We start from the raw sequence: 25,011 nt of genomic DNA, 5'->3' as shown, positions 1-25,011 counted from the left end.
TTCTGCAAACAGCTCAAATAAGACACAGACTATGCACATTGGGCTCAATCTGAGTTAGCTGCCAGCTAGATAGTCTCCAAATCTGAAATGCAATGGTTTAGATGATGTCAATGGTATTCAGTTGTAGAAAGCACTGCCTACTAAGAACAAAATCCAGTTAATAGAGAGCAGCAAGTAGTCAAAAGTAGTGACTGAAAAGACAAGAAAAGAGCAAGGATGGGACTTATTATGACTGCAAAGAGAAGATGAAAAATTCCTACAGGATATGCACCAAATGTGATGGGACAGATAGCAGTGTTAAGATGATGATTACAATAGCTGCACACGTGAGAAGTTTCAAATGGACTCAAATCCTTTCAGAAATGGAGGAGCAAGGAAATATAGTTGGGTGTAATATATGCCCATAAAAACTGGCTAAATGTCAATATGATAAAAACCTTTAACGATTTATTTCACACCATGGATTATTTTTTTCTATTTGGAACTTTTGATTTGTGCAAGTACCATGAACAAGTTGAAGCTATTCTCACTTAACTGTTCAAATAAATAAATTCTAAATTAAAAAGAAGGATTCCAAAGCATTGCATTCTTAAGTTTCCACAAGTTACTACTGCATACATATTATAGTAACCCTTCCTTGAAGGGCCTGGTTAAGTCTGGTCCCATAATGCACCACATCATTTGCAATGTGAATTGTGCTATGCCAACCAAATCAGCCAAGTGGAGCTCTGCTCATTTTGTAAACAACCCCTCATTTTGATAAGGGTGTAAAGGTTTGAGATTTGACTGGGATACAACAAAACATAGAAACTGTTCATCTCATTTGTAAGTTCAAAGTATTTTCATTGCTAAGTAGAAACCATTGTTGAACAATTATTAAATTTAGCCAAAATATTATGCAATGTTTTTAATATAGTGTAATTACTGCACTGTAATAACAACTTAAGAAGTCAGTGGTATACTGTGGTATTAATAAAAATCTCAGGCATCAGCAGTATAATGTTTTTACTTGATTTTAATAAAGAAAATAATTTACAAATACTTCTTACAGAGCTGGCAAGCCTTGTTGCAGTCTTGCTGCCTTTAATTCTTCCACTCTGATTTTTGCCCTTAATAGGTCTTCCTCCAGCACTTGCCTTCTTTTAAGACTCTCTCTTTTCTCATCAAGATACAGTCCAAACTTTCTTTGATTCTCCATAATTATCTCATGTTCCTCTGCTGACATTAACTGTACTTGCTCATTATCATGACTGGACAAATAGTGTAGGGCACCTCTATGGCACTGGTGGATACTGAGCACATCATCTTCCCTTCTCGCAAGTCTGGGAGATGGTGTTAAGGATATTTGTGCCCCACAAGAAGAAAACGGTGAGGCAGAGCCATTTGTAGTCTGCTGAGTCTCTGTTTTCTTCTGGTGCTCCACTACATTTGGCTGCGAGAGTACAGTTAATAATGGGGGCGGTTTCTCTTCATCTTCAGGTTCTGACTCTGGTGTTACCCAATCAGGACAGGGTTGAGACGTGCAGCTTGAGGTTCCAGGTTGTGGATACAAGCTCGTAGGTTGTTCCACACAGGAATCTTGTTCAGAAGCAGAACTTCCACAAGGCCTGAAGAAAATTATATATATAGAAAGATAAAATTAACACAATAAATTCAAAGCAATGAAAAATATTTAAATAAAATAAAACAATGAAGCTGAATGTCAAGTGAACTAAACATAATAAAAGACATACAAATTGTTCAATGAATACCTACAACAGGTTCTATAAAATATTTGTTTGGCCTTGCCATCCGAGTCAGCCTCTTTCCCACTATTCTTCTTGAAAAATCAAATTGTGTAGTTTGCTGCTACCACGCATAACCACCAATTTTACATCCACCACAATTTACTTGCAACTTAAATCACATAATTTCTCCCATCCACACGTTTGTTTTAGACTTGGTCAGTACTCTAAATTTAATAGTTAAATATTGTTTTTTTTTCCATTTCCTTCCATAATATGAAGTGGTACAGATGGAAAATAACAAAGCAGGAATACCATTGGGGCTGCAACTCTTCTAAACTAGTGGGCTTTCATTCACACCAGGATTCCATCCACTCCAGCAACTTCAGCAATACAACAAACTTTAACTACATTGAATAAGGAAGTAAATCATGCTATGGAAACTAGTAAAGTTTTTTCCTCCTACCAATGACAAAGAAAATATTCCCAGTGATAGAGACAGTACAGCTTTAGAGTGACCTTGCCGTAGAATCACTGATACGATCTCTGTTCACTGACAAATCCAAGGAAAATATGGAGCTCACCAACAAAAATACTTCACTGCATTCATCAACATGATGAAAACATTTAACATTTGGAAGTTTTGTGGCTTGTACTCAAAAGATTTGGATTCCAAGAATATTTCTGAACTGTTTCTTGATTACATGACTGGGAGGTTGAACAGTTCATCAACTTCACTAACACCTTCTACCCCTGACTTCAAGTTCACCTGGACCATTTCGGATACCACCCTCGCCTTCCTGGACCTCTCCATCCTCATTTACGGCGACCAACTCAACACGGACATTTACTACAAACCCACGACACTCTCAGCCCTGGATTATACCTCTTCCCACCCTACGCCCCTATAAAAACGCTTTCAATTATTCCCAATTCCTCCGCCTCCACCGCATCTGCTCTCAGGAGGACCAATTCCACCAAAGAACATCCCAGATGGCTTCCTTCTTCAAAGACCACAATTTCCCCTCCCACGTGGTCAACGAGGTTCCCCCAGCACATCTCTTCCACCTCCCACACCTCCACCCTTGAACTCCACACCTCCAATCACAACAAGGACAGAACCACCCCCTTGTTCCTCTCCTTCCACCCTACCAACCTCCGCATCATTCTCTGCCATTTGCACCACCTACAAACAGACCCCACCACCAGGGATATATTTCCCTCGCCATCCCTATCTGCACTGCAGAGAGACCATTCCCTCCGCAACTCCCTTGTTAGATCCACGTCCTGCACCAACCCACGTTACATTCTCAGCACCTTCCTCTGCCACCACAGGAAGTGCAAAGCCAGCGCCCACACCTTTCCCCTTACCTCCATCCAAGGCCCCCAACAGAGATTTATCTGTACTTCCACACGTCATCTACTGTGCCCGCTGCTCCCGATTTGGTCTCTTCTACATTGGGGAGACAGAATGCCAATTTGCGGAACATTTCAGAGAAGATCTCTGGGATACATGCACTAAACAAACTTACGACCCTGTGGCTGTACACTTTAACTCCCCCTCCCACTCCGCCAAAGACATACAAGTCCTGGGCCTCCGGCACCATCAAACCCTAATCATCCGACACCTGGAGGAAGAACACCTCACCTTCCGCCTTGGGACCCTCCAATGTGGATTTCACCAGTTTCCTCACTTCCCCTCCCACTCACCTTATCCCAGATCCAACCTTCCAACTCGGCACTACCTTCGAGTTGTCCTACCCGTCTTATCTTCCTTCCCACCAACCGCTCCACTCTCTCACCGACCTATCACCTTCACTCTCACCTTCATCTACCTATTGCATTTCCAGCTACCTCACCTCTCTCCCCCCCCCCCCCCCCCCCCCCCCACCCAACTATCCCCCACCCCCACCATTTATCTCCCAGCCCCCTTGGGCCATAAGCCTCATTCCATTATCTAAATGGTGAGAGACTGCAAAGCTTCAAGATGCAGAAGGATCTTAGTGCATGAATTGCAAAAGGCTAGTACGTAGATCAAAAGTAATTAGCAAAGTTAATAATGTTATAATTTACAGAGAGGGAATTTGAAAACAAAACAGCTTGGTTATGTTTCAGTGAGACAGTGCACTGGTGAGATCATATCTGGAGTACGATGTACAGTACTGGCCTCCTTATTGAAGGAAGGATGAAAATGGAAGTTTAACTAAACTTATAACTGGAATGGGGATTTGTCTTATGACAAAAGTTTGAGCAGAGTATGCTTGTATCCACCAAAGAAGAGTAAGAGACGACTTAAATGAAACACCTTTAAGATCCTGAGGTAACTTAACTGTATGGATGTTGAAAAGATGTTTTCTGTTGTGGGAAAATATGTAACTTTTAAAAAGTAAAGGATTATCCAGTCAACACAACGATGAATAGAAGTCTGGCTCTCAGAAGGTGATGAGTCTTTTGAACATTCTACCTCAAAGGTCATAGTTTCGTAGTTACAGAGCACAGAAACAGGCCCTTCAGTCTGACTCGCCCGCATCAACCAGATATCCCAATCTGACCTAGTCCCATTTGCCAGTATTTGGCCCATATCCCTCTAAACCCTTATAATCATCCAGGTGCCTTTAAATGTTATCATTGTACCAGCCTCCACCACCTCCTCTGGCAGCGCATTCCATACATCCACCACCCTCAGCATGATAAAGTTGCCCCTGTCAGATCTTTTTAAACTCTTTCCCATTCATCTTAAACCTACGCCCTCTAACTTTGGACTTCCCCAGCCTAGGAAAAAGACCTTGGCTATTCACCTGGGAGAGGTCATCTCAGTCACTGCGACCAAGGAGGGGAACACCGAAGAGCTGGTGTCAGCAAACCATGCAAGGGCATCCAACAGAGGGTGCTGCTGAGAAGGATTCTGGGAGGAGTCATCATAGTCACTGCCCAGGAGCAAACAAATGGAAGCAAATTATAGCGGAGGAGTCATTTTGAGACAGGCAGCTTAGTGATTGAAGTACTGCCGGAGGTTTAAGTGCAGGCTTAAGTGAATACCAGGTTTTGGTGAGGCAAGACAGTCGAAAGAGGAGCAAACTACTGCACCTGCTGAAGACACAGGGTAAAGGAGAAGTAGAAGTAAGTTTTAACCAAGAAGTCATAGGCAGCAGGTGAGTGAATGCTGAGTAGTTTTTCTTCTTTCTTTATTTTCTCTTTGCTTTGCTATTGTCATTAACATAAGGGTTGAGTCATAGCAGGAGTTTCCAGATGCATGTAATGTTCCTCCTCTGACAAGTGGGAATTCAGGGACCATTCCGATGTCTCTGACTCCTTCACATGCAGGCAATGTGTCCAACTGCAGTTCCTGTCTGACTACTTGACAGCTCTGGAGCTGTGGCTGGATTCACTTTGGAGCATCCACAAAGCTGAGGGAATTATTGATAGCATGTTGGTCACGCCACAGATAAATATTATTGAGAAGAAAATGGGTGACCAACAGACAGAGGAAGAATAGAAGGGCAGTGCAGGGGTCCCATGTGGTCATCTCCCTCCAAAACCAGTATCATTTTGGATACTGTTAGGGGAGATGGCTCACCAGGGGAAGGTAGCAGCAGCCAGATTCATGGCATAATGGCCAGCTCTGCTGCATAGGAGGGCAGGAAAAAGAGTGGCAGACCTATAGTGAGAGAGGATTCAATCATAAGGGCAATAGACAGGTACTTGTGCAAACACAGACGTGAGTCCTCCCTGGTGCAAGAGTCAAGGATGTCTTGGAGCGACTGCAGGACATTTTGGACATGGGATGGGGAATAGCCGGGTGTTGTGGGGCATGTAGGCACCAACGATATAGGTATAAAGAAACGGATGAGATCCTACAAGCTGAATTTAGGGAGTTAAGAGTTAAACTAAAAAGTAGGACCTCAGAGGGAGTAGTCTTGAGACTGCTACCTCCGTCACGTGCCAGCCAGAGTAGGAATGGCAGGATACCGAAAATGAATACACGGCTTGAAGGATGGTGCAAGAGGGAGCAATTCAAATTCCTGGGACATTGGAATTGGTTTTGGGAGAGGTAGGAAAAGTACAAACTGGACAGTTTGCCCCTTGGCAGGACCGGAATGCATGTTCTAGGGAGAGTGTTTGCTAGTGCCGTTGGGAAGGGTTTAAACTAATATGGCAGGGGAATGGGAACTAATGCAGGAAGTCAGAGGGAAGTTAAGTGGGGACAGAAACAAATGACAGTAAGGGGAAAAGTGAATGTGGAAGGCACAGAAACCAAAGACAAAAAACAAAAAGGGCACATTTCATAATGATTCTAAATGGACAAAACATATCAAAAATATGAGCCTGAAGGCTTGGTGCCTCAATGCAAGGAGCATGTGTAATAAGATGGATGAATTCACTGCACAGTTATTAATGTATATAATGTAATTGGGATCACAGAGACCTGGCTACAGGTGACCAAGGATAGATATTCAATGTCCAGGGTTATTCAATTTTCAGGAAAGAGAGACAGAAAGGAAAGGGAGGTGGGGTAATGTTGCTGTTTAAGGAGAGATTAACACACTAGTAAGGGAGGACATTAGCATGGATGATGTGGAATCAGTATGGGTGGAGCTGTAGAACACCGAAGAGAAAAAGATGTTAATTGGAATTGTGTACAGACCACCAAACAGAAGTCATGATATTGGGGACTGGATCAAACACGAAATTTGAGGTGCCTGCAGTAGCGGTACATCTACCATAATGGGTGACTTCAATCTACATATTGATTGGTTTAACCAAACTAGTAGCAATGCGATGGAGGAAGATTTCCTGGAATGTGTGAGGGATAATTTCCTCAATGGTTTTGTGTAACAAGAGAAAATTAATTAGCAACATTACAGTGCAAGATCCTTTGGGGAAGAGTGACTATAATATGATAGAATTCTTCATTGAGATGGACAGTGACACAAATAAATCCAAAGCTAGGGTCCTAAACTTAAAAAAAAAGCTAATTTCGATTGTACGAGGCATGCATTGGCTAGGATAAACTGGCCAAGGATAGGTAGATAGGCAATGGCAACATTTAAAGAACACAAGTGTATATCCCTGTCTGGTGTAAGAATAAAACAGGGAAGGTGGCTCAAACATGGTTAACAAGGTAAATCAGCAACAGTATGAAAGCCAAACGTGGAGGCATATAAATTGGCCAGAAAAAGCAGCAAACAGGAGGACTGAGATTTAAAATTCAGCAAAGGAAGACAAAGGGAACATTGAATATGAAAGTAAGCTTGCAGAAAACATAAAAACTGACTGAAAAAGCTTCTATAGATTTGTGAAGAGAAAAAAGATGGTGAAAGCAAATGTAGATACCTTGCATTTAGAATCAGGTGAATTCATGACGGACAACAAAGAGATGGCACAACAATTGAACAAGTACTTTGAATCTGTCTTAGAACAAAGTAAATAATCTTCAGGAAACGCCGGGGACAGAGAGTCAAGCATGAAGGAGGAATTGAAGGAAATCCTTATTAGTCAGAAAATGGTATTGAGGAAATTGATGGGATTAAACCCGATAAATTCCTAGGCTCTGATGCTCTGCATCCCAGAGTACTTAAGGAAGTGGCCCTAGAAATAGCAAATTCTGATCGTTTTCCAGTATTCTGCAGACTTTGGAAGAGTTCCAATGGCCTGGTGGGTAGCTAATTTAACTCCACTCTTAAAAAAAAAAGGAGGGAGAAAGTAAATGGGGAATTATAGGACAGGTTACCCTGACATCAATGGTGGGGAAGATGCTGGACTCAATCATTAAGGATATAATAACTGAGCATTTGGAAAGCGGGAACAGAATCGGTCCTAGTCAGCATGGATTCACTAAAGGGAAATCATGCTTCACAAATCTTCTGGAATTTTTTTGAGAATGTGACCAGTAGAGTAGACAATGGTGAATCAACAAATGCTGTGTATCTGTACTTTCAAAAAGCTTTGGACAAGGTTCCACACAAGAAATTAGTAAGAAAAATTAAAACTCATGGTAGCAGAGGCAACATACGACGTGGATAAAGAACTGGTTGGCAGACAGGAAGCAGAGAGTTAGAATAAATGGGTTCTTGTCAGAATTGCATGCAGTGATGAATAGGGTGCTGCAGGGTTCAGTGCTGGGACCTCAACTGTTCAAAATATACATTAACGGTTTGGATGAAGGTATTGAATGCCATATCTCCAAATTTGCAGATGACATTAAGCTGGGTGGCAGTGTGTGCTGTGAGGAGGATGCTAAGAAGCCACAAGGTGGCTTGGACAGACTGGCTGGGTGAGCAAGTACTTGGCAAATGAAATAAAATGTGAATAAATGTGAGGTTATCCACTTTGGTCACAAAAGCAGGAAGGCAGGTTATTATGTCAATGGTAGCAGTTCAGAAAAAAAGTGATGATGGAACAGTTGGTCAAGGTTGGTATGCAGGTGCAGTAGGTAGTGAGGAAAGTTAATGGCATGCTGCCCTTCGTACAAGAGGATTTGAGCATCAGAGCAATGATGTCTTGACGCAATTGTATGGGAGGAAATGAAGACTGCAGATGCTGATGATCAGAGTCAAAGAGTGTGGTGCTGGAAAAGCACAGCAGGTCAGGCAGCATCCGAGGAGTAGGAAAATCGAAGTTTTGGGCAAAAGCCATTCATCAGGTCTGTCCTGCCGTCCCAGGAATCAGTCTAATGAACGTTCACCGGCCTTCCTCGATAGTAAAAATGTCCTTCCTTCAAGACGACCAAACTGCCCACATTACTCAAGGTGTGGCTTCACCAAGGCCCTGTAAAACTGCAGTTATATAATTGGAAAAACACCACGTGTCAGGCAGCATCCAAAGAGGAGGAGAGTCAATGTTTCCTGATGAAGAGCTTATGCTCAAAACGTTGACTCTCCAGCTCCTCGGATGCTGCCTGACCAGCTGGGGTTTTCCAGGACGATAGTCTTCGACTGCAGTTATACAGGGCCTTGATGAGGCCACACCTTGAGTACTGTGTGCAGCTTTGGTCTTCTTGAAGGAAGGACATTCTTGCTGTTGAAGGAGTCCAGTGAAGGTTCATTAGACTGATTTCCCTACATTCTATATCTTCCATAACCTTTTCCACAGTAAATACTGATGCAAAATACTCGTTTAGTATCTCCCCCATTTTCTGCGGCTCCACACAAAGACCGCCTTGCTGATCTTTGAGGAGCCCTATTCTCTCCCTAGTTACCCTTGTCTCCTTAATGTGTTTGTTAAAACCCTTTGGATTCTCCTTAATTCGATTTGCCAAAGCTATCTCATGTCCCTTTTTGCCCTCCTGATTTCCCTCTGAAGTATACTCCTACTGCCTTTATACTCTTCTAAGGATTCACTCAATCGATCCTGTCTATACCTTCCATATGCTTCCTTCTTTTTCTTAACCAAACCCTCAATCTCTTTAGTCATCCAGCATTCCCTATACCTACCAGCCTTTCCTTTCACCTTGACAGGAATATACTTTCTCTGGATTCTCGTTATCTCATTTCTGAAGGCTTCCCACTTTCCAGCCGTCCCTTTACCTGTGAACATCTGCCCCCAATCAGCTTTTGAAAGTTCTTGCCTAATACCGTCAAAATTGGCCTTTCCCCAATTTAGAACTTCAATATTTAGATCTGGTCTATTCTTTTCCATCACTATTTTAAATCTAATGGAATTATGGTCGCTGGCCCCATAGTGCTCCCCCACTGACACCTCAAATCACCTGCCCTGCTTCTAGTAGGGACATTCAGAATCAGAAAATTGTCTTGTACACACTTAACAAATTCCTTTCCATCTAAACCCTTAACACTATGGCAGTCGCAGTCCATGTTTGGAAACTTAACATCTCCTACCATAACCACCCTATTATTCTTACAGATAGTTGAGATCTCCTTACAAGTTTGTTTCTCAATTTCCCTCTGACTATTAGAGGGTCTATAATACAATCCCAATAAGGTGATCATCCCTTTCTTATTTCTCAGTTCCACCCAAATAACTTCCCTGGATGTATTTCCGGGAATATCCTCCCTCAGCACAGATGTAATGCTATCCCTTATCAAAAACGCCGCTCCCCGTCCTCTCTTGCCTCCCTTTCTATCCTTCCTGTAGCATTTGTATCCTGGAACATTAAGCTGCCAGTCCTGCCCATCCCTGAGCCATGTTTCTGTAATTGCTATGGTACCCTAGTCCCATGTTCCTAGCCATGCCCTGAGTTCATCTGCCTTTCCTGTTAGACACCTTGCATTGAAATAAATGCAGTTTAATTTATTAGTCATACCTTGTCCCTGCCTGCCCTGACTGTATGACTTGCTTCTATTCTCAATTGTACCAGTCTCAGATTGATCTCTTTACTCACTATCTCCCTGGGTCCCACCCCCCCACCACCTTACTAGTTTAAATCTTTCCGAGCAGCTCGAGCAAATCTCCCTGCCAGTATATTAGTCCCCTTCCAATTCAGGTGCAATCCATCCTTCTTGTCCAGGTAGTTTCTACTCCAAATGTGATTCCAAGGATACAAATACGTGAATCCTTCTCCCACACACCAGCTCCTCGGCCATGCATTCATCTGCTATATCCTCCTATTCCTGCCCTCACCAGATATTACTATTCTCAAGGACCCTCTTTTTAAACTCCTGCCTAACTCTCTATAATCTCCCTTCAGAATCTCAACCTTTTCCCTTCCTATGTCGTTGGTTCCAATATGGACAATGATCTCCTGCTGGCCCCTCTCTCCTGTGAGAACATTCTGAACCCTGTCTGAGACATCCTTGATCCTGGCACCAGGGAAGCAATACACCATTCTGATTTTTCACTGCTGACCACAAACGTTTGTCTGTACCTCGGACTAGAGAATCCCCTAACAAAATTGATCTCTTTAAACCTAGGTAAAAGCAAGGGCTGCAGTTGCTGTAAACTAGATTCTAGATCAGAGTGGTGCTGGAAAAGCACAGCAGTTCAGGCAGCGTCTGAGGAGCAGGAAAATTGACGTTTCGGGCAAAAGCCCTTCATCAGGAATAGAGGCAGAGTGCCTGCAGAGTGGAGAGATAAATGAGAGAAGGGTGGGTGTGGGGAGAAAGTAGCAAAGAGTACAATAGGTGAATGGGGGTGGGGTTGGAGGTGATAGGTCAGAGAGGAGGGTAGGGGAAGGTAGCAAAGAGTACAATGGGTGAATGGGGGTGGGGATGAAGGTGATAGGTCAGAAGAGCTTCAGGGCAGAGGAAATGACCTGGGAGTTGCAGTGGGAGACTTATCTCTCCACCCTGCAGGCACTCTGCCTCTATTCCTGATGAAGGGCTTTTGCCCGAAACATCGATTTTCCTGCTCCTCAGATGCTGCCTGAACTACTTTTTCAGCACCACTCTAATCTCTTGAAACCTGATGTACCCCTCGTTGCACTTGAGCCAGTCTCAATACCAAAAACTCGGCTCTTCGTGCTACGTTCCCCTGAGAATCCATCATCCCCTACATTTACCAAAACAGCATAGTTGTTTGAAATGTGTATAGCCACAGAAGCACTAGCTGCCTAGCTCTCTTACCTTTCCTGGATTTACCCCATCACTGTATCTGAGACTTCCCCACCAGCACCCCCCCCCCCCCTACTTCCTATAACTGCCATCCATCACAGACTGTTTGCTGTTGCAAATTCCTCATTGCTTCTAATTGTCGGTCCAACCAATTCATTCGATCTGATCGGATTCACAACCAATAGCATTTATTGCAGATATAATCCACAGTAACTCTTAAACTCTCTTTCAACTCCCACATCTGACAAGAAGCACATATCACTCTACTGAAGGCCATTTTTGCTCCTTCACAATCAACAGACCCAGAAAATAACACAATCTTATTGCTCTACAAAACACTGCCCCAGGTTAAATTAATAGTTATGGCTTATATTTTAAGTTTAGTCAAGAGACATATCTCAAAAAACATGATCAAGAAAAAACCCAACTACTCACTACTGCAGACTTTCTGTAGCCCACACTTAAAAACAATACAATTATCTGATTCTGTGCTGTGAACTTCGCCCAAACAGTTCCTCCAAGATCAGTTGTTAATTTCACTGTTTGTTAATTTTCCCAGACACACTCCGATGTCCGGCGATAAATTCAAACAGCAAAGGCAGTAACTGTGCAGGTATACTGTGGTGTCAGTTTCTTTCTTTCTCTCTCTCTCTCTTCAATTCTCAAATAGCCAGCATTCTTTGGGAGGACAAAATAGGGCAATAAAAAATCTGGCAGGTTGACACTCAAGATACTGCAGTCATTGTTTTTACCTACTCAAGATACCTGTCTCCTTCCTACCACCTCAGGAATGCCGATGGTGAACCTTCCAAAGCAGCCGTCAATTAACGCCCTGGTCAACCTGTCTGAACCATAATCAATTATCAACCACTTAGAGACCTCGACATACCATGTGTGTAACTTACTTTGTTCTCAGCAGGAAAAAGAAATGGCAGCATTCCTGACTGGGAAAACGGGGTGATAGAAAATTTGAACTGCCCCAATCTAGGTACAGTGTATGGACAGGGAGGCTGAAAATCAACCATCTGCCCTTACTTCCAACAATCCTTCCAAAAAAATTACTCACCTTTTGCTGGTCCCAGACCTTAGTACTGCAATGCAGTCAGTAGCCCAGGCATTCCGCGGCTCACTGCTGGTCATATCAGTGGGACAGGATGTACCACGACGTAACTGGCCTAGAACCCCATTAGGTTGTCACTTATGTATCTGACTGGTACTTGAATCAGCTGGTTTTCCCACTGGTGAGGGCCCCTCACTCAAATACGCTTGCTCCGCTTGAAAAGATGAAAATCCAACTACTTCTTTCTGTTCTTCCTACCGAAGTGAATAAGTTTACATTTCTCTACATTGTACCCCCATCTCATATTCTTGGCCATTTACAGATCCCTTTGCAGACTCAGTGAGCTCAGAGAACCTCAGTGGCAGGCAAGGGAAGCATGTTGGAGAGGGTGAGGCAGGGTAGAAAATTAGGGAGCAGCTTCACTGCAACAATTCTTTAATACATTCCTACTGCTCCAAAATATTCCAATGGGAGAACTGAGAAACAGATGGACTGTCCAGTCTAACAAAAGCAGAAGCCAATTTGTATAGTTAAGACCACAATAAGGACATGAGGAGACTGTCAGCTCTTTCAGAATGCATGTGTGACCAAAGAAATTCACACAAGGGCTTGTAGGGGGAGGAGGAAGTTATTCAGAGTGGCAGAAGGATCAGTGCTGGAACCATTTCTGTTCACAAATTTTCAAATGAATTAAAGAAAATTGTAGTGACGTTTTATCTCTTTCCTAAATACCTTCAAAACACATTGATATAATCTCTATCCAGAGCAGGGGCTTTATTCTTTGAGAGTTTATTTAATTTGACAATCCCTTTTTTAAAACTTTAATTGCAATTATCTCACTGCTCATCTCATCATCCCATATCATGCCTGTGTCCTTGGTAAGTAACAAAGCAAAATATTTGTTTAAATATGTCTACCATTACTATACTGGTATTATTCTGTACACCTCTTAAAAAGGATCAATTTCATTATTTTGACTTTGGAATCAAAAGCAATTTCTAAATTCACAGTTGACACCAAAATGATTGAGGGAGGAGAAAATGGGAAATTGTCCATAGTGAGGAAGACTGTAAAAATTAGAAGAGGACATAAACAAACTTGAAGAATGTGAAAATAATTAGCAAGCCAAGTGCAACACAAGTAAATGCGTGGTAGAACACTTTGGTAGGAAGAATAAAAAAGGTCATTGACGATTCGGAATGTGCAAGTCATGGTGCTGTACAGAATAAATGGATCAGAGTATAAATACACCACTTAGAGTTGCACCCTCGGTTCGCAGGGACACAAAAAACCGTTTGTCTAATGCAATCAAATTGAAAAGTAGGGAAGTTACACTGAACCTGCAAATTTTGGTTAGACCACAATGAGAATACTCCGTATAGTCTGGTCACCACATTACAAAAATGCACGAAAACAAGGACACAGAAACAGTTTACAATGGTTGATAGCAGAAATGAATAGGTATAAATATCAGAAAAGGATTCTGGATTAGTGGTGCTGGAAGAACACAGCAGTTCAGGCAGCAACCAAGGAGCTTCGAAATCTCCTTGGATGCTGCCTGAACTGCTGTGCTCTTCCAGCACCACTAATCCAGAATCTGGTTTCCAGCATCTGCAGTCATTGTTTTTACCATCTGAAAAGGATTGACAGACTAAGTCTCTCTTTCCCTTCAAACATAAAGTGGATTGGCTACCTGCTAAGTGGCTCTAAAATTAATGAAAGGTTTTGAGAAAAGGGCTACAGAAAGATTATTTCCTCTTGTCGGGAAGCAAGTAAAGATAATCAAGAAATATAACACATAATTCAAAGGAAACATCTTTACACAGAAGAAAGTGTAAAACTTGCTGCCACAAGACGTTACAGTGAATAGTTTCAATTCATTTTAGTAGTAGTAGAGTGGGTTCTTTCTTGATTATATGTTTTTTTGCGATATGTCTCTTGATTAAACTTAAAATATAAGCCATAACTATTAATTTAACCTGGGGCAGTGTTTTGTAGAGGAATAAGACGGTGACATTTTCTGGGTCTGTAGATTGAGAAGGAGCAAAAATGGCCTTTAGTACAGCAATATGTGCTTCTTGTCAGAATTGGGAGTTTAAAGAGAGTTTAAGGGTTACTGGGATTATATCTGCAATAAACGCTGTTGGTTATGAATCTTATCAGATCGAATGGATCGATTAGAGAGACAGTGACAAGCAAGGAGGAATTTGCAACAGTATGTGATGGATGGCAGTTATAGGAAGAGGGGAAAAGTCTCAGATACAGTCACATAGATGGGGTAAATCCAGGAAATGTAAGATGGGTAGGCAACTAGTGCAGGAGCCTTCTGTGGCTATACCCATTTCAAACAAGTATGCTGTTTTGGAAAAGGTAGGGGTTGTTGAATTCTCAGGGGAACGTAGCACGACAGCCAATTTTCTGGTATTGAGACTGGCTCTAACGCAATGAAGGGTACGTCAGGTTCCAAGAGATCAATTGTGTTAGGGGATTCTCTAGTCAGAGGTACAGACAGACGTTTCTGTGACCAGCAGCAAAAAATCAGAATGGTATGTTGCTTTCCTAGTGCCAAGATCAATGGTGCCTCAGACAGGGTGCAGAATGTTCTTACGGGGGAGAGGGGCCAGCAGGAGGTCATTGTCCACATTGGAACCAATGACATAGGAAGGGAAAAGGTTGAGATTCTGAAGGGAGATTACAGAGAGTAAGGCAGTGTTTAAAAAGGAGGTCCTCAAGAGTAGTAATATCTGGATTACTCCCAGTGCTATGAGCTAGTGAGGGCAGGAAGAGGAGGATACAGCAGATTAATGTATGGCCAAGGAGCTGGTGTATGGGAGACGGATTCACAATTTTGGACTATTGGAATATCTTTTGGGGTAGAAGTGACCTGTACATGAAGGACAGTTTACACCTAAATTGGAAGGGGACTAATATACAGGCTGGGAAGTTTGCTAGAACTGCTCGAGAGGATTTAAGCTAGTAAATGGGGGGGGGGAGGATCCAGGGAGATAGTGAGGAAAGCGATCAATCTGAGACTGGTACAGTTGAGAACAGAAGCAAGTCAAACTTGAAGAAGTAACAAAGGAGATTGATGAGGACAGAGCTGTCGATGTGATCTATATGGACTTCAGTAAGGCGTTCGACAAGGTTCCCCATGGGAGACTGATTAGCAAGGTTAGATCTCATGGAATACAGGGAGAACTAGCCATTTGGATACAGAACTGGCTCAAAGGTAGGAGACAGAGGGTGGTGGTGGAGGGTTGTTTTTCAGACTGGAGGCCTGTGACCAGTGGAGTGCCACAAGAATCAATGCTGGGTCCTCTACTTTTTGTTATTTACATAAATGATTTGTATACGAGCATAAGAGGTACAGTTAGTAAGTTTGCAGATGACACCAAAATTGAAGGTGTCGTGGACAGCAAAGAGGGTTACCTCAGATTACAACAGGATCTGGACCAGATGGGCCAATGGGCTGAGAAGTGGCAGATGGAGTTTAATTCAGATAAACGCGAGGTGCTGCATTTTGGGAAAGCAAATCTTAGCAGGACTTATACACTTAATGGTAAGGTCCCAGGGAGTGTTGCTGAACAAAGAGACCTTGGAGTGCAGGTTCATAGCTCCTTGAAAGTGGAGTCGCAGGTAGATAGGATAGTGAAGAAGGCGTTTGGAATGCTTTCCTTTATTGGTCAGAGTATTGAGTACAGAAGTTGGGAGGTCATGTTGCGGCTGTACAGGACATTGGTTAGGTCACTGTTGGAATATTGAGTGCAATTCTGGTCTCCTTCCTATCGGAAAGATGTTGTGAAACTTGAAAGGGTTCAGAAAAGATTTAAAGGATGTTGCCAGGGTTGGAGGATCAGAGCTACAGGGAGAGGCTGAACATGCTGGGGCTGTTTTCCCTCGAGCGTCGGAGGCGGAGGGTGACCTTATAGAGGTTTACAAAATTATGAAGGGCAAGGATAGGATAAATAGACAGAGTCTTTTCCCTGGCATCGCGAGTCCAGAACTAGTGAGTATAGGTTTAGGGTGAAAGGGGAAAGATATAAAAGAGACCTAAGGGGCAACTTTTTCCACGCACAGGGTGGTACGTGTATGGAATGAGCTGCCAGAGGACGTGGTGGAGGCTGGTACAATTGCAACATTTAAGAGGCATTTGGATGGGTATATGAATAGGAAGAGTTTGGAAGGATATGAGCCGGGTGCTGGCAGGTGGGACCAGATTGGGTTGGGATATCTGGTCGGCATGGACGGGTAGGACCGAAGGGTCTGTTTCCATGCTGTACATCTCTATGACTCTATAAACACAGTCAGGGCAGGCATGGACAAGGTACGACGAATACATTAAACTGCAAAACAGCATTTATTTCAATGTAAGGGGCCTAACAGGGAAGGCAGATGAACTCAGGGCATGGTTAGGAACATGGGACTGCAATGTCATATCACTTACAGAAACATGGATCAGGGATGGGCAGAACCGGCAGTTTAATGTTCCAGGATATAAATGTACAGGAAGGATAGAAAGGAAGGCGAGACAGGAGGGGGAGTGGCGTTTTTGATAAGGGACAGCATTATAGCTGTGCTGAGGGAGGATATTCCTGGAAATACATCCAGGGAAGTTATTTGGGTGGAACTGAGAAATAAGAAAGGGATGATCACCTCATTGGGATTGTATTATAGACCCCCTAATAGTCAGAGGGAAATTGACAAACAAATTTGTAAGAAGATCTCAGCTATCTGTATGAATAATAGGGTGGTTATGGTAGGGAATTTTAACTTTCCAAACATAGACCAGGACTGCCACTGAGTGAAGGGTTTAGATGGAGAGGAATTTGTTAAGTGTATACAAGACAATTTTCTCATTCTGAATGTGGATATACCTACTAGAGGCAAGGCAGGTGACTGAGGTGTCAGTGGGGGAGCACTTTGGGGCCAGCGACCATAATTCCATTAGATTTAAAATAGGAGAGAAGGATAGGGTAAAATAGGATAAAAGAATAGACCAGATCTAAATGTTGAAGTTCTAAATTGGAGCAAGGCCAATTTTAACGGTATTCGGCAAAAACTTTCAAAAGCTGATTGGGGGCGGATGTTCGCAGGTAAAGGGACAGCTGGAAAATGAGAAGCCTTCAGAAATGAGATAACAAAAATCCAGGGAAAGTATATTCCTGTTAGGGCTAAAGGAAAGGCTAGTAGGTATAGGGAATGCTGGATGACTAAAGAAATTGAGGGTTTGGTTAAGAAAAAGAAGGAAGCATATATAAAGTATAGACAGGATAGGTTGTGAGATCCTTAGAAGAGTATAAAGGAAGTAGGAGTATACTTCAGAGGGAAATCAGGAGGGCAAAAAGGGTACATGAGATAGCTTTGGCAAATCGAATTAAGGAGAATTCAAAGGGCTTTTACAAATATATTAAGGACAAAAGGGTAACTAGGGAGAGAATAGGGCCCCTCAAAGATCAGCCAGGCAGCCTATGTGTGGAGCCACAGAAAATGGGGGAGATACTAAACGAGTATTTTGCATCAGTATTTAGTGTGGAAAAGGAGATGGAAGATATAGAAAGTAGCGAAATAGATGGTGACAACTTGCAAAGTGTCCATATTACAGAGGAGGAAGTTCTGGATGTCTTGAAATGCATAAAGGTGGATAAGTCCCCAGGCTGATCAGGTGTACCCTAGAACTCTGTGGGAAGCTAGGGAAGTGATTGCTGGGTCTCTTGCTGAGATATTTGTATCATCGATAATCACAGGTGAGGTGCCGCAAGACTGGAGGTTGGCTCACGTGGTGCCACTGTTTAAGAAAGATGGTAAGGACAATCCAGGGAACTATAGACCAGTGAGCCTGACGTCGGTGGTGGGCAAGTTGTTGGAGGGAATCCTGAGGGACAGGATGTACATGTATTTGGAAAGGCAAGGACCGATTAGGGATAGTCAACGTGGCTTTGTTGCGTGGGAAATCATGTTTCACAAACTTGATTGAGTTTTTGGAAGAAGAAACAAAGAGGATTGATCAGGGCAGAGTGGTAGATGTGATCTATATGGGATTCAGTAAGGCGTTTGACAAGGTTCCCCGTGGGAGACTGATTAGCAAGGTTTGATCTCATGGAATACAGGGAGAACTAGCCATTTGGATACAGAACTGGCTCAAAAGGTAGAAGACAGAGGGTGGTGGTGGAGGGTTGTTTTTCAGACTGGAGGCCTGTGACCAGTGGAGTGCCATAAGGATTGGTGCTGGTTCCTCTACTTTTTGTCATTTATACAAAAGATTTGGATGTGAGCATAGGAGGTATAGTTAGTAAGTTCGCAGATGACACCAAAATTGGAGGTGTAGTGGACAGCGAAGAGGGTTACCTCAGATTACAACAGGATCTTGACCAGATGGGCCAATGGGTCGAGAGGTGGCAGATGGAGTTTAATTCAGATAAATGTGAGGTGCTGCATTTTGGGAAAGCAAATCTTAGCCGGACTTGTACACTTAATGGTAAGGTCCTAGGGAGTGTTGCTGAACAAAGAGACCTTGGAGTGCAAGTTCATAGTTCCTTGAAAGTGGAGTCGCAGGTAGATAGGATAGTGAAGGTGGCATTTGGTATGCTTTCTTTTATTGGTCAGAGTACTGACTACAGGAGTTGGGAGGTCATGTTGCGACTGTGCAGGACATTGGTTAGGCCACTGTTGGAATATTGAGTGCAATTCTGGTCTCCTTCCTATGGGAAAGATGTTGTGAAACTTGAAAGGGTTCAGAGAAGATTTACAAGGATCTTGCCAGGATTGGAAGATTTGAGCTATGGAAAGAGGCTGAACAGGCTGGGGCTGTTTTCCCTACAGCGTCGGAGGCGGTGAGGGGTGACCTTATAGAGGTTTACAAAATTATGAGGGGCATGGATAGGATAAATAGACAAAGTCTTTTCCCTGAGGTCGGGGAGTCCAGAACTAGAGGGTATAGGTTTCGGGTGAGAGGGGAAAGATATAAAAGGGACCCAAGGGGCAACGTTTCCATGCAGAGAGTGGTACGTGTATGGAATGAGCTGCCAGAGGAAGTGGTGGAGGCTGATACAATTGCAACATTTAAGACGCATTTGGATGGGTATATGAATAGGAAGGGTTTGGAGGGATACGAGCCGGGTGCTGGCAGGTGGGACTAGATTGGGTTGGGATATCTGGTTGGCATGGACGGGTTGGACCGAACGGTCTGTTTCCATACTGTACATCTCTATGACTCTGAAGGTGCAGCAGCATAAAATGGAGCTGGGAATAGACTGTTACAATGATAGATTTAAATGAGAAAAGAAGGAAGAAGGCTCAAGTACAGCATAAACACTGGCATGGGTTGGTTAGCCAAATGGTGTATTTCTGCACTAGATATCCATGTAAAACTTTGTAAACACTGGAATTGATAGAAATTACAAGGCTCTGGTGAAAGAGCATGGGAGTGGGATTATTATAATAACTCCAAAGAACCAGCATAGGCACAAAGAATCAAATACCTTCCTTTAGTGCTAAATCATTGGATTACATTTTCCCATCCATAAACTAAGCTGAAGTTTGCCATTGATCAAAAATCTAACAGGGCTAGCCACAAAAATACCACAGCCATCAGAACATGTCAGATAGCAAGGGAATTCTTTAGTGGGTAACTCACATGCTGATTTCCCAAACGTTGGTCAGCATCTACAAGGCACAAGTCAAGGTTGAAGGAATATTCTCTACTTGTGTGGATAAGCGCAGCTCCATCAACAATCTAGAAGCTCAATATCATCCAGGAAAAAGTATCCACTTGATTAGAACCTCATCCACCACCTTCCAAATTCACTCCAACCATTGATGCACAAGTGGCAGCAGAGTGGACTACACAGGATATGCGCTGCACAGCTCATTAAACATTCTTTGGAAATTTTCCAAACACACAATCTATTCTACATTGAAGAACAAGAGTAGCAGAGACCTGGGACATCTTGACCTGCAAGTTGTCCTCCAAGCCACACACCATCCAGGCTTGTATCCATATCATGGTTCTTTCATTATTGTTTGATAAAAATACTGGCTCTCCCTAATAGTACTGTGTGTTCTGGATTAAGATACTGGCTTTCCTCAACAGTGCCGTGTGTCCCCTACATCACATGATCTGCAGCAAGCAAGTGGATCATCACGATTTTATCAAGGAAAATTAAGGATATGCAATAAACGCTAGCTTTGTCAGCTATGAACAAATCCAAAAAATGAAAGGTGAAAAACACAAATAAAAACAGAATGTTAATTCTATTTCTCTATCTACACAGATCCTGTCTAACATTTTTCCCAGAATGTTTTGTGAAAGCTGAAAGCCTGAAATAAAAACAATGTTCTACTTTTCAATTCATGTTTGAAAAATCTGTTCCTCAAATTCAAGATTGTGACCATACAGAATTTATCGAGATCTGGGTTTCCATTTCATGAACATTAGACTGTGTTCTTCAGCAGAATTGGTGAGTCCAGAATGCAAATAAAACATCAACTTCTTTTGCTGTGTACCTACGCTTTAAACACCTGTCCATTGCCTCATCCATCCTCACCTCCAACATGGAGAGTTCATGGATTCTTAATCCAAGAATGTGGGGTCAACACTGTTGCTCAGTGGTTAGCACTACTGACTCACAGTGCCAGGTATCCAGGTTTGATTCCAACCTCGGGTGATTGTGCAAAATCCACACACATTCTCCCAATGCCTGCATGGGTTTCCTCAAGGTGGACTGGTTTCCTTCCACAGTCCAAAGATGTGCAGGTTAGGTGGAATGGTCGTGGTAAACTGCCCATAGTGTCCATGGATGTGTGGGTTAGCCGTGGGAAATACAGGGAGCCTGGGTGGGATGCTGATAATAGAGGTGGTGTGGATTCAATCGGCCAAATAGCCTACTTCCACACTTGAGGGATTCTATGAATCTGTGCTAATCTGTTGATCTCTGACAAAACCTAGCATTCCACTTCTCATGAATAGTCATCAAACTGAAAAATAATCTTATCTTTCCACAGATGCAGCCTGACATACTGAGTATTTTTAAAAATATTTTCTGTTTTCCCTTCAGTTTTCCTTTCCTTGCCAACATATGCTTAATCCAAAACTTCCACCTTGCCTCGCTCCAAAATCTATATTGTTCTCCAGCTTCTCTTTTGTTACCCAACATGCACTCTCAGTCTTTCCAAAATATTTGCCTATTGGTTTGACCTATTACAACCACAGTACACTGACTATCCAACTTCTCCTCCTGAACACCATGCCAGTGTCCTCTCTCCCTTTAAGTCTGATATCACTATCTCTTCCCTAAACACTCTGCCCTTGACTTTCTCTATCGTGCAAATGATTAATGCACTTCCAAAGTCCTAGAATATATATTGTGACCTCCAAAATCTGTACCTATTTTTCCAGTAATTCCATTTTCAATCGCTCCATTAGTTCAAAACCCTAACATGGCCCAAATAGTGTGAGATCAAAATAGCAGCACACACTTCTCCCTTTACTTCTTGAAGTCTTTTCAGCCTTTGACATGGTTGGATCATGAAACTGTCCTTCAATACCTCTCCTCCATTGTCCAGCTGAGTGAACTACCACTGCCAATAGTCAGCTCCAGAAATGTCTTCCTTTTCCCTCCACTGAAGAATTTCCCTTTTACTTCCTTTTTTTCGTATACATGTGGCAAATACATCTCAATGCCATGACGTTGGAAGATAACTGTAAGTTCCACATGTCATAAGGTCATAGAGATGTGTTGATAGCTACCAGCTATTATCCACCAACACCTCTGTCAACCACTTGTCGTCTATGTCGGCACATTTTCCTCCATTTAAAACATTGGAAAGATCAATGCATTCAACAGGTCATTGTACCATTGTTTGTAGTCCACAGTCTTCACTCCTCTCCATTTCACTCATCACGCCCTACTACCCAAATCTCCTAGAGATACATTTATGAAACCTTAAATTGAAGCTACGTGCCTCAAATATCCATGTGGCAGTGCATTCTACATTCTTATCACACTTGTGTAAAGATCTGTTAGTGGCTATTTTATTTTATCCAATACACACAAAATAAGTTAAACATTAGCAATTGATTGACTTCTCAGCTAAGCTACCCAAAGTTCAGTGTCGCCAAACACTTGCAGTTGCCAGACCCAATTAAGGAACAAGCATTCAACTAGTGTCATAGAGTCACAGAGACATACAGCATGGAAACAGACCCTTCGGTCCAACTCGTCCACACCGACCAGATATCCCAACCCGATCTAGTCCCACCTGCCAGCACCCAGTCCATATCCCTCCAAACTCTTCCTATTCATATACCCATCAAAATGCCTTTTAAATGTTGCAATTGTACCAGCCTCCACTACATCCTCTAGCAGCTCGTTCCATACACGTACCACCCTCTGTGTGAAATGGAGGGGTTGGACCAAAGGGTCTGTTTCCATGCTTTACATCTCTATGGCTCTATGACTTAGGTCTCTTTCATATCTTTCCCCTCTCACCCTAAACCTATACCCTCTAGTTCTGGACTCCCCGACCCCAGGGAAAAGACTTTGTCTATTTACCCTATCAATGCCCATCATACTTTTGTAAACCTCTATAACGTCACCCCTCAGCCTCTGACGCTCTAGGGAAAGTAGCCCCAGCCTGTTCAGCCTCTCCCTATAGCTCAAATCCTCCAAACCTGGCAACATCTTTGTAAATCGTTTCTGAACCCTTTCAAGTTTCACAACATCTTTCCGATAGGAAGGAGACCAGAATTGCACGCAATATTCCAACAGTGGCTTAACCAATGTCCTGTACAGCCGCAACATGACCTCCCAACTCCTGTACTCAATACTCTGACCAATAAAAGAAAGCATACCAAATGCCTTCCTCAATATCCTATCAACCTGCGACTCCATTTTCAAAGAGCTATGAACCTGCACTCCAAGGTCTCTTTGTTCAACAACACTCCCTGGGACCTTACCTTTAAGTGTATAAGTCCTGCTAAAGATTTGCTTTCCCAAAATGCAGCACCTCTGAATTAAACTCCGTCTGCCACTTCTCAGCCCATTGGCCCATCTGATCAAGATCCTGTTGTAATCTGAGGTAAGCTTCGCTGTACACTACACCTCCAATTTTGGTGTCATCTGCAAACTTACTAACTGTACCTCCTATGCTCGCAGCCAAATCATTTATGTAAATGACAAAAAGTAGAGTACCCAGCACCGATTCTTGTGGGACTCCACTGGTCACAGGCCTCCAGTCTGAAAAACAACCCTCCACCACCACCCTCTGTCTTCTACCTTTTGAGCCAGTTCTGTATCCAAATGGCTAGTTCTCCCTGTATTCCATGAGATCAAACCTTGCTAATCAGTCTCCCATGGGGAACCTTGTCAAACGCCTTACTGAATCCCATATAGATCACATCTACCACTCTGCCCTGATCAATCCTCTTTGCTTCTTCTTCCAAAAACTCAATCAAGTTTGTGAAACATGATTTCCCACGCAACAAAGCCATGTTGACAATCCCTAATCGGTCTTGCCTTTCCAAATACATGTACATCCTGTCCCTCAGGATTCCCTCCAACAACTTGCCCACCACCGACGTCAGGCTCACTGGTCTATAGTTCCCTGGATTGTCCTTACCACCCTTCTTAAACAGTGGCACCAAACTAATTAAAGTCGAGTTCCAAAATTAGAATAGAAATGATTGTCTTATGTTGGTCATCTCAATACGTCAGCCACCTTTCCAATTCCAGAGACATGGATGAAGTGATCATGGCAATACGAGTTCTATATACACGCCTCAAGTGAACAGCATATTTTATAGACAGTAAAATAAGACATCCTTACCTTTGTAAGTGATCGGGGTCTACCACCTTCAGAAGCGGTTGGAAAATGTGAGGATTCATTTCTAGAATTCTTCTTGTTGGCTCAGAGACGTTTCCTTTATAGTCTGGATGCAATTGTTCTCTCCTGGCTATCTCTTGTTTAGCACTTTCTTTAATGCGTTTATAGAGTGTTCGCAAAGCCTGTGCGCTACGAGGAGGACGATCCACTCCAACAGCATTGTATTGCTGTGCTATAGTTTCCCAGCAACGATTTTTTTCAACAATTATAGCTTGATTATTTTTATGAACCTCCAAAACTTTGACGTGCGGCCGTACAAGTTTTAACAGATCAATCTTTTCATATATGGTAAAATTTGAGGATCGGTTCGATTTCTTCCCTAGCATATTTTCTGTAGAGCACATCACACAAACTTCCACTGACTGCAAAGCATTCACTCAATCAATAAGCTGAAGCTTAACTAGGCCAGCCTATTTAGGCCTACGCCTATCAGAAGGGGTTCACTGAAATTCCTTTCAGCTTGGCTTCATTCAGAGATCATCTGCAGCTGATCATCTGCAGGCTGGCTAAGCTAGGCCTGACCTACTTAAAGCTCTAGACTAAAGTGAGACTGTGCAAGCCCCTGATGCACAGACCAATCAAGTGCAGGGCTGTTTTGTTATCTGATCTGTTTCTTTGGTTTTGAAAGCATTTGCAAAAGAATCATTGTGCAAAGGTGCAGGTGTTCAAAAGCTACATTTTGCTGTATTCTATGTAAATCTACATAACCAAAATTAGCCGAATCTTTATGCTAGTCAGTGTAGCTGCTTAAAACTAAGTCTTTAAGGATGAAGCTAAACTTAGTCTCGACTTCATGTTTGAAATATAAAAAATTACATCAAACTATGAACAAAGATAT

At 42.7% G+C, this 25,011-nt stretch overlaps 2 protein-coding genes across 3 annotated transcripts in view; both read right to left on the bottom strand.

The window, feature by feature from the left end:
• rad54b (RAD54 homolog B) overlaps positions 1–25,011 on the bottom strand; it is a 209,963-nt gene that overhangs the window by 150,993 nt on the left and 33,959 nt on the right. The gene's annotated exons all lie outside the window — the stretch shown is intronic.
• LOC140477048 (fibrinogen silencer-binding protein) lies at positions 1,001–24,978 on the bottom strand. The gene is made up of 2 exons (XM_072570221.1): positions 24,117–24,978; positions 1,001–1,607 (listed from the first exon to the last, which is right to left on the bottom strand). The coding sequence occupies exons 1-2, from the start codon at positions 24,515–24,517 to the stop codon at positions 1,046–1,048; spliced, it is 963 nt and encodes a 320-aa protein (XP_072426322.1). The 5' UTR covers positions 24,518–24,978; the 3' UTR covers positions 1,001–1,045.

Source organism: Chiloscyllium punctatum, chromosome 5, assembly GCF_047496795.1.
Source record: "Chiloscyllium punctatum isolate Juve2018m chromosome 5, sChiPun1.3, whole genome shotgun sequence".
In the NCBI taxonomy this organism is placed as follows: Eukaryota; Metazoa; Chordata; class Chondrichthyes; order Orectolobiformes; family Hemiscylliidae; genus Chiloscyllium; species Chiloscyllium punctatum.
The sequence above is the reverse complement of the archived record's forward strand: the minus strand, read 5'-3'. Positions and strand labels throughout refer to the sequence as shown.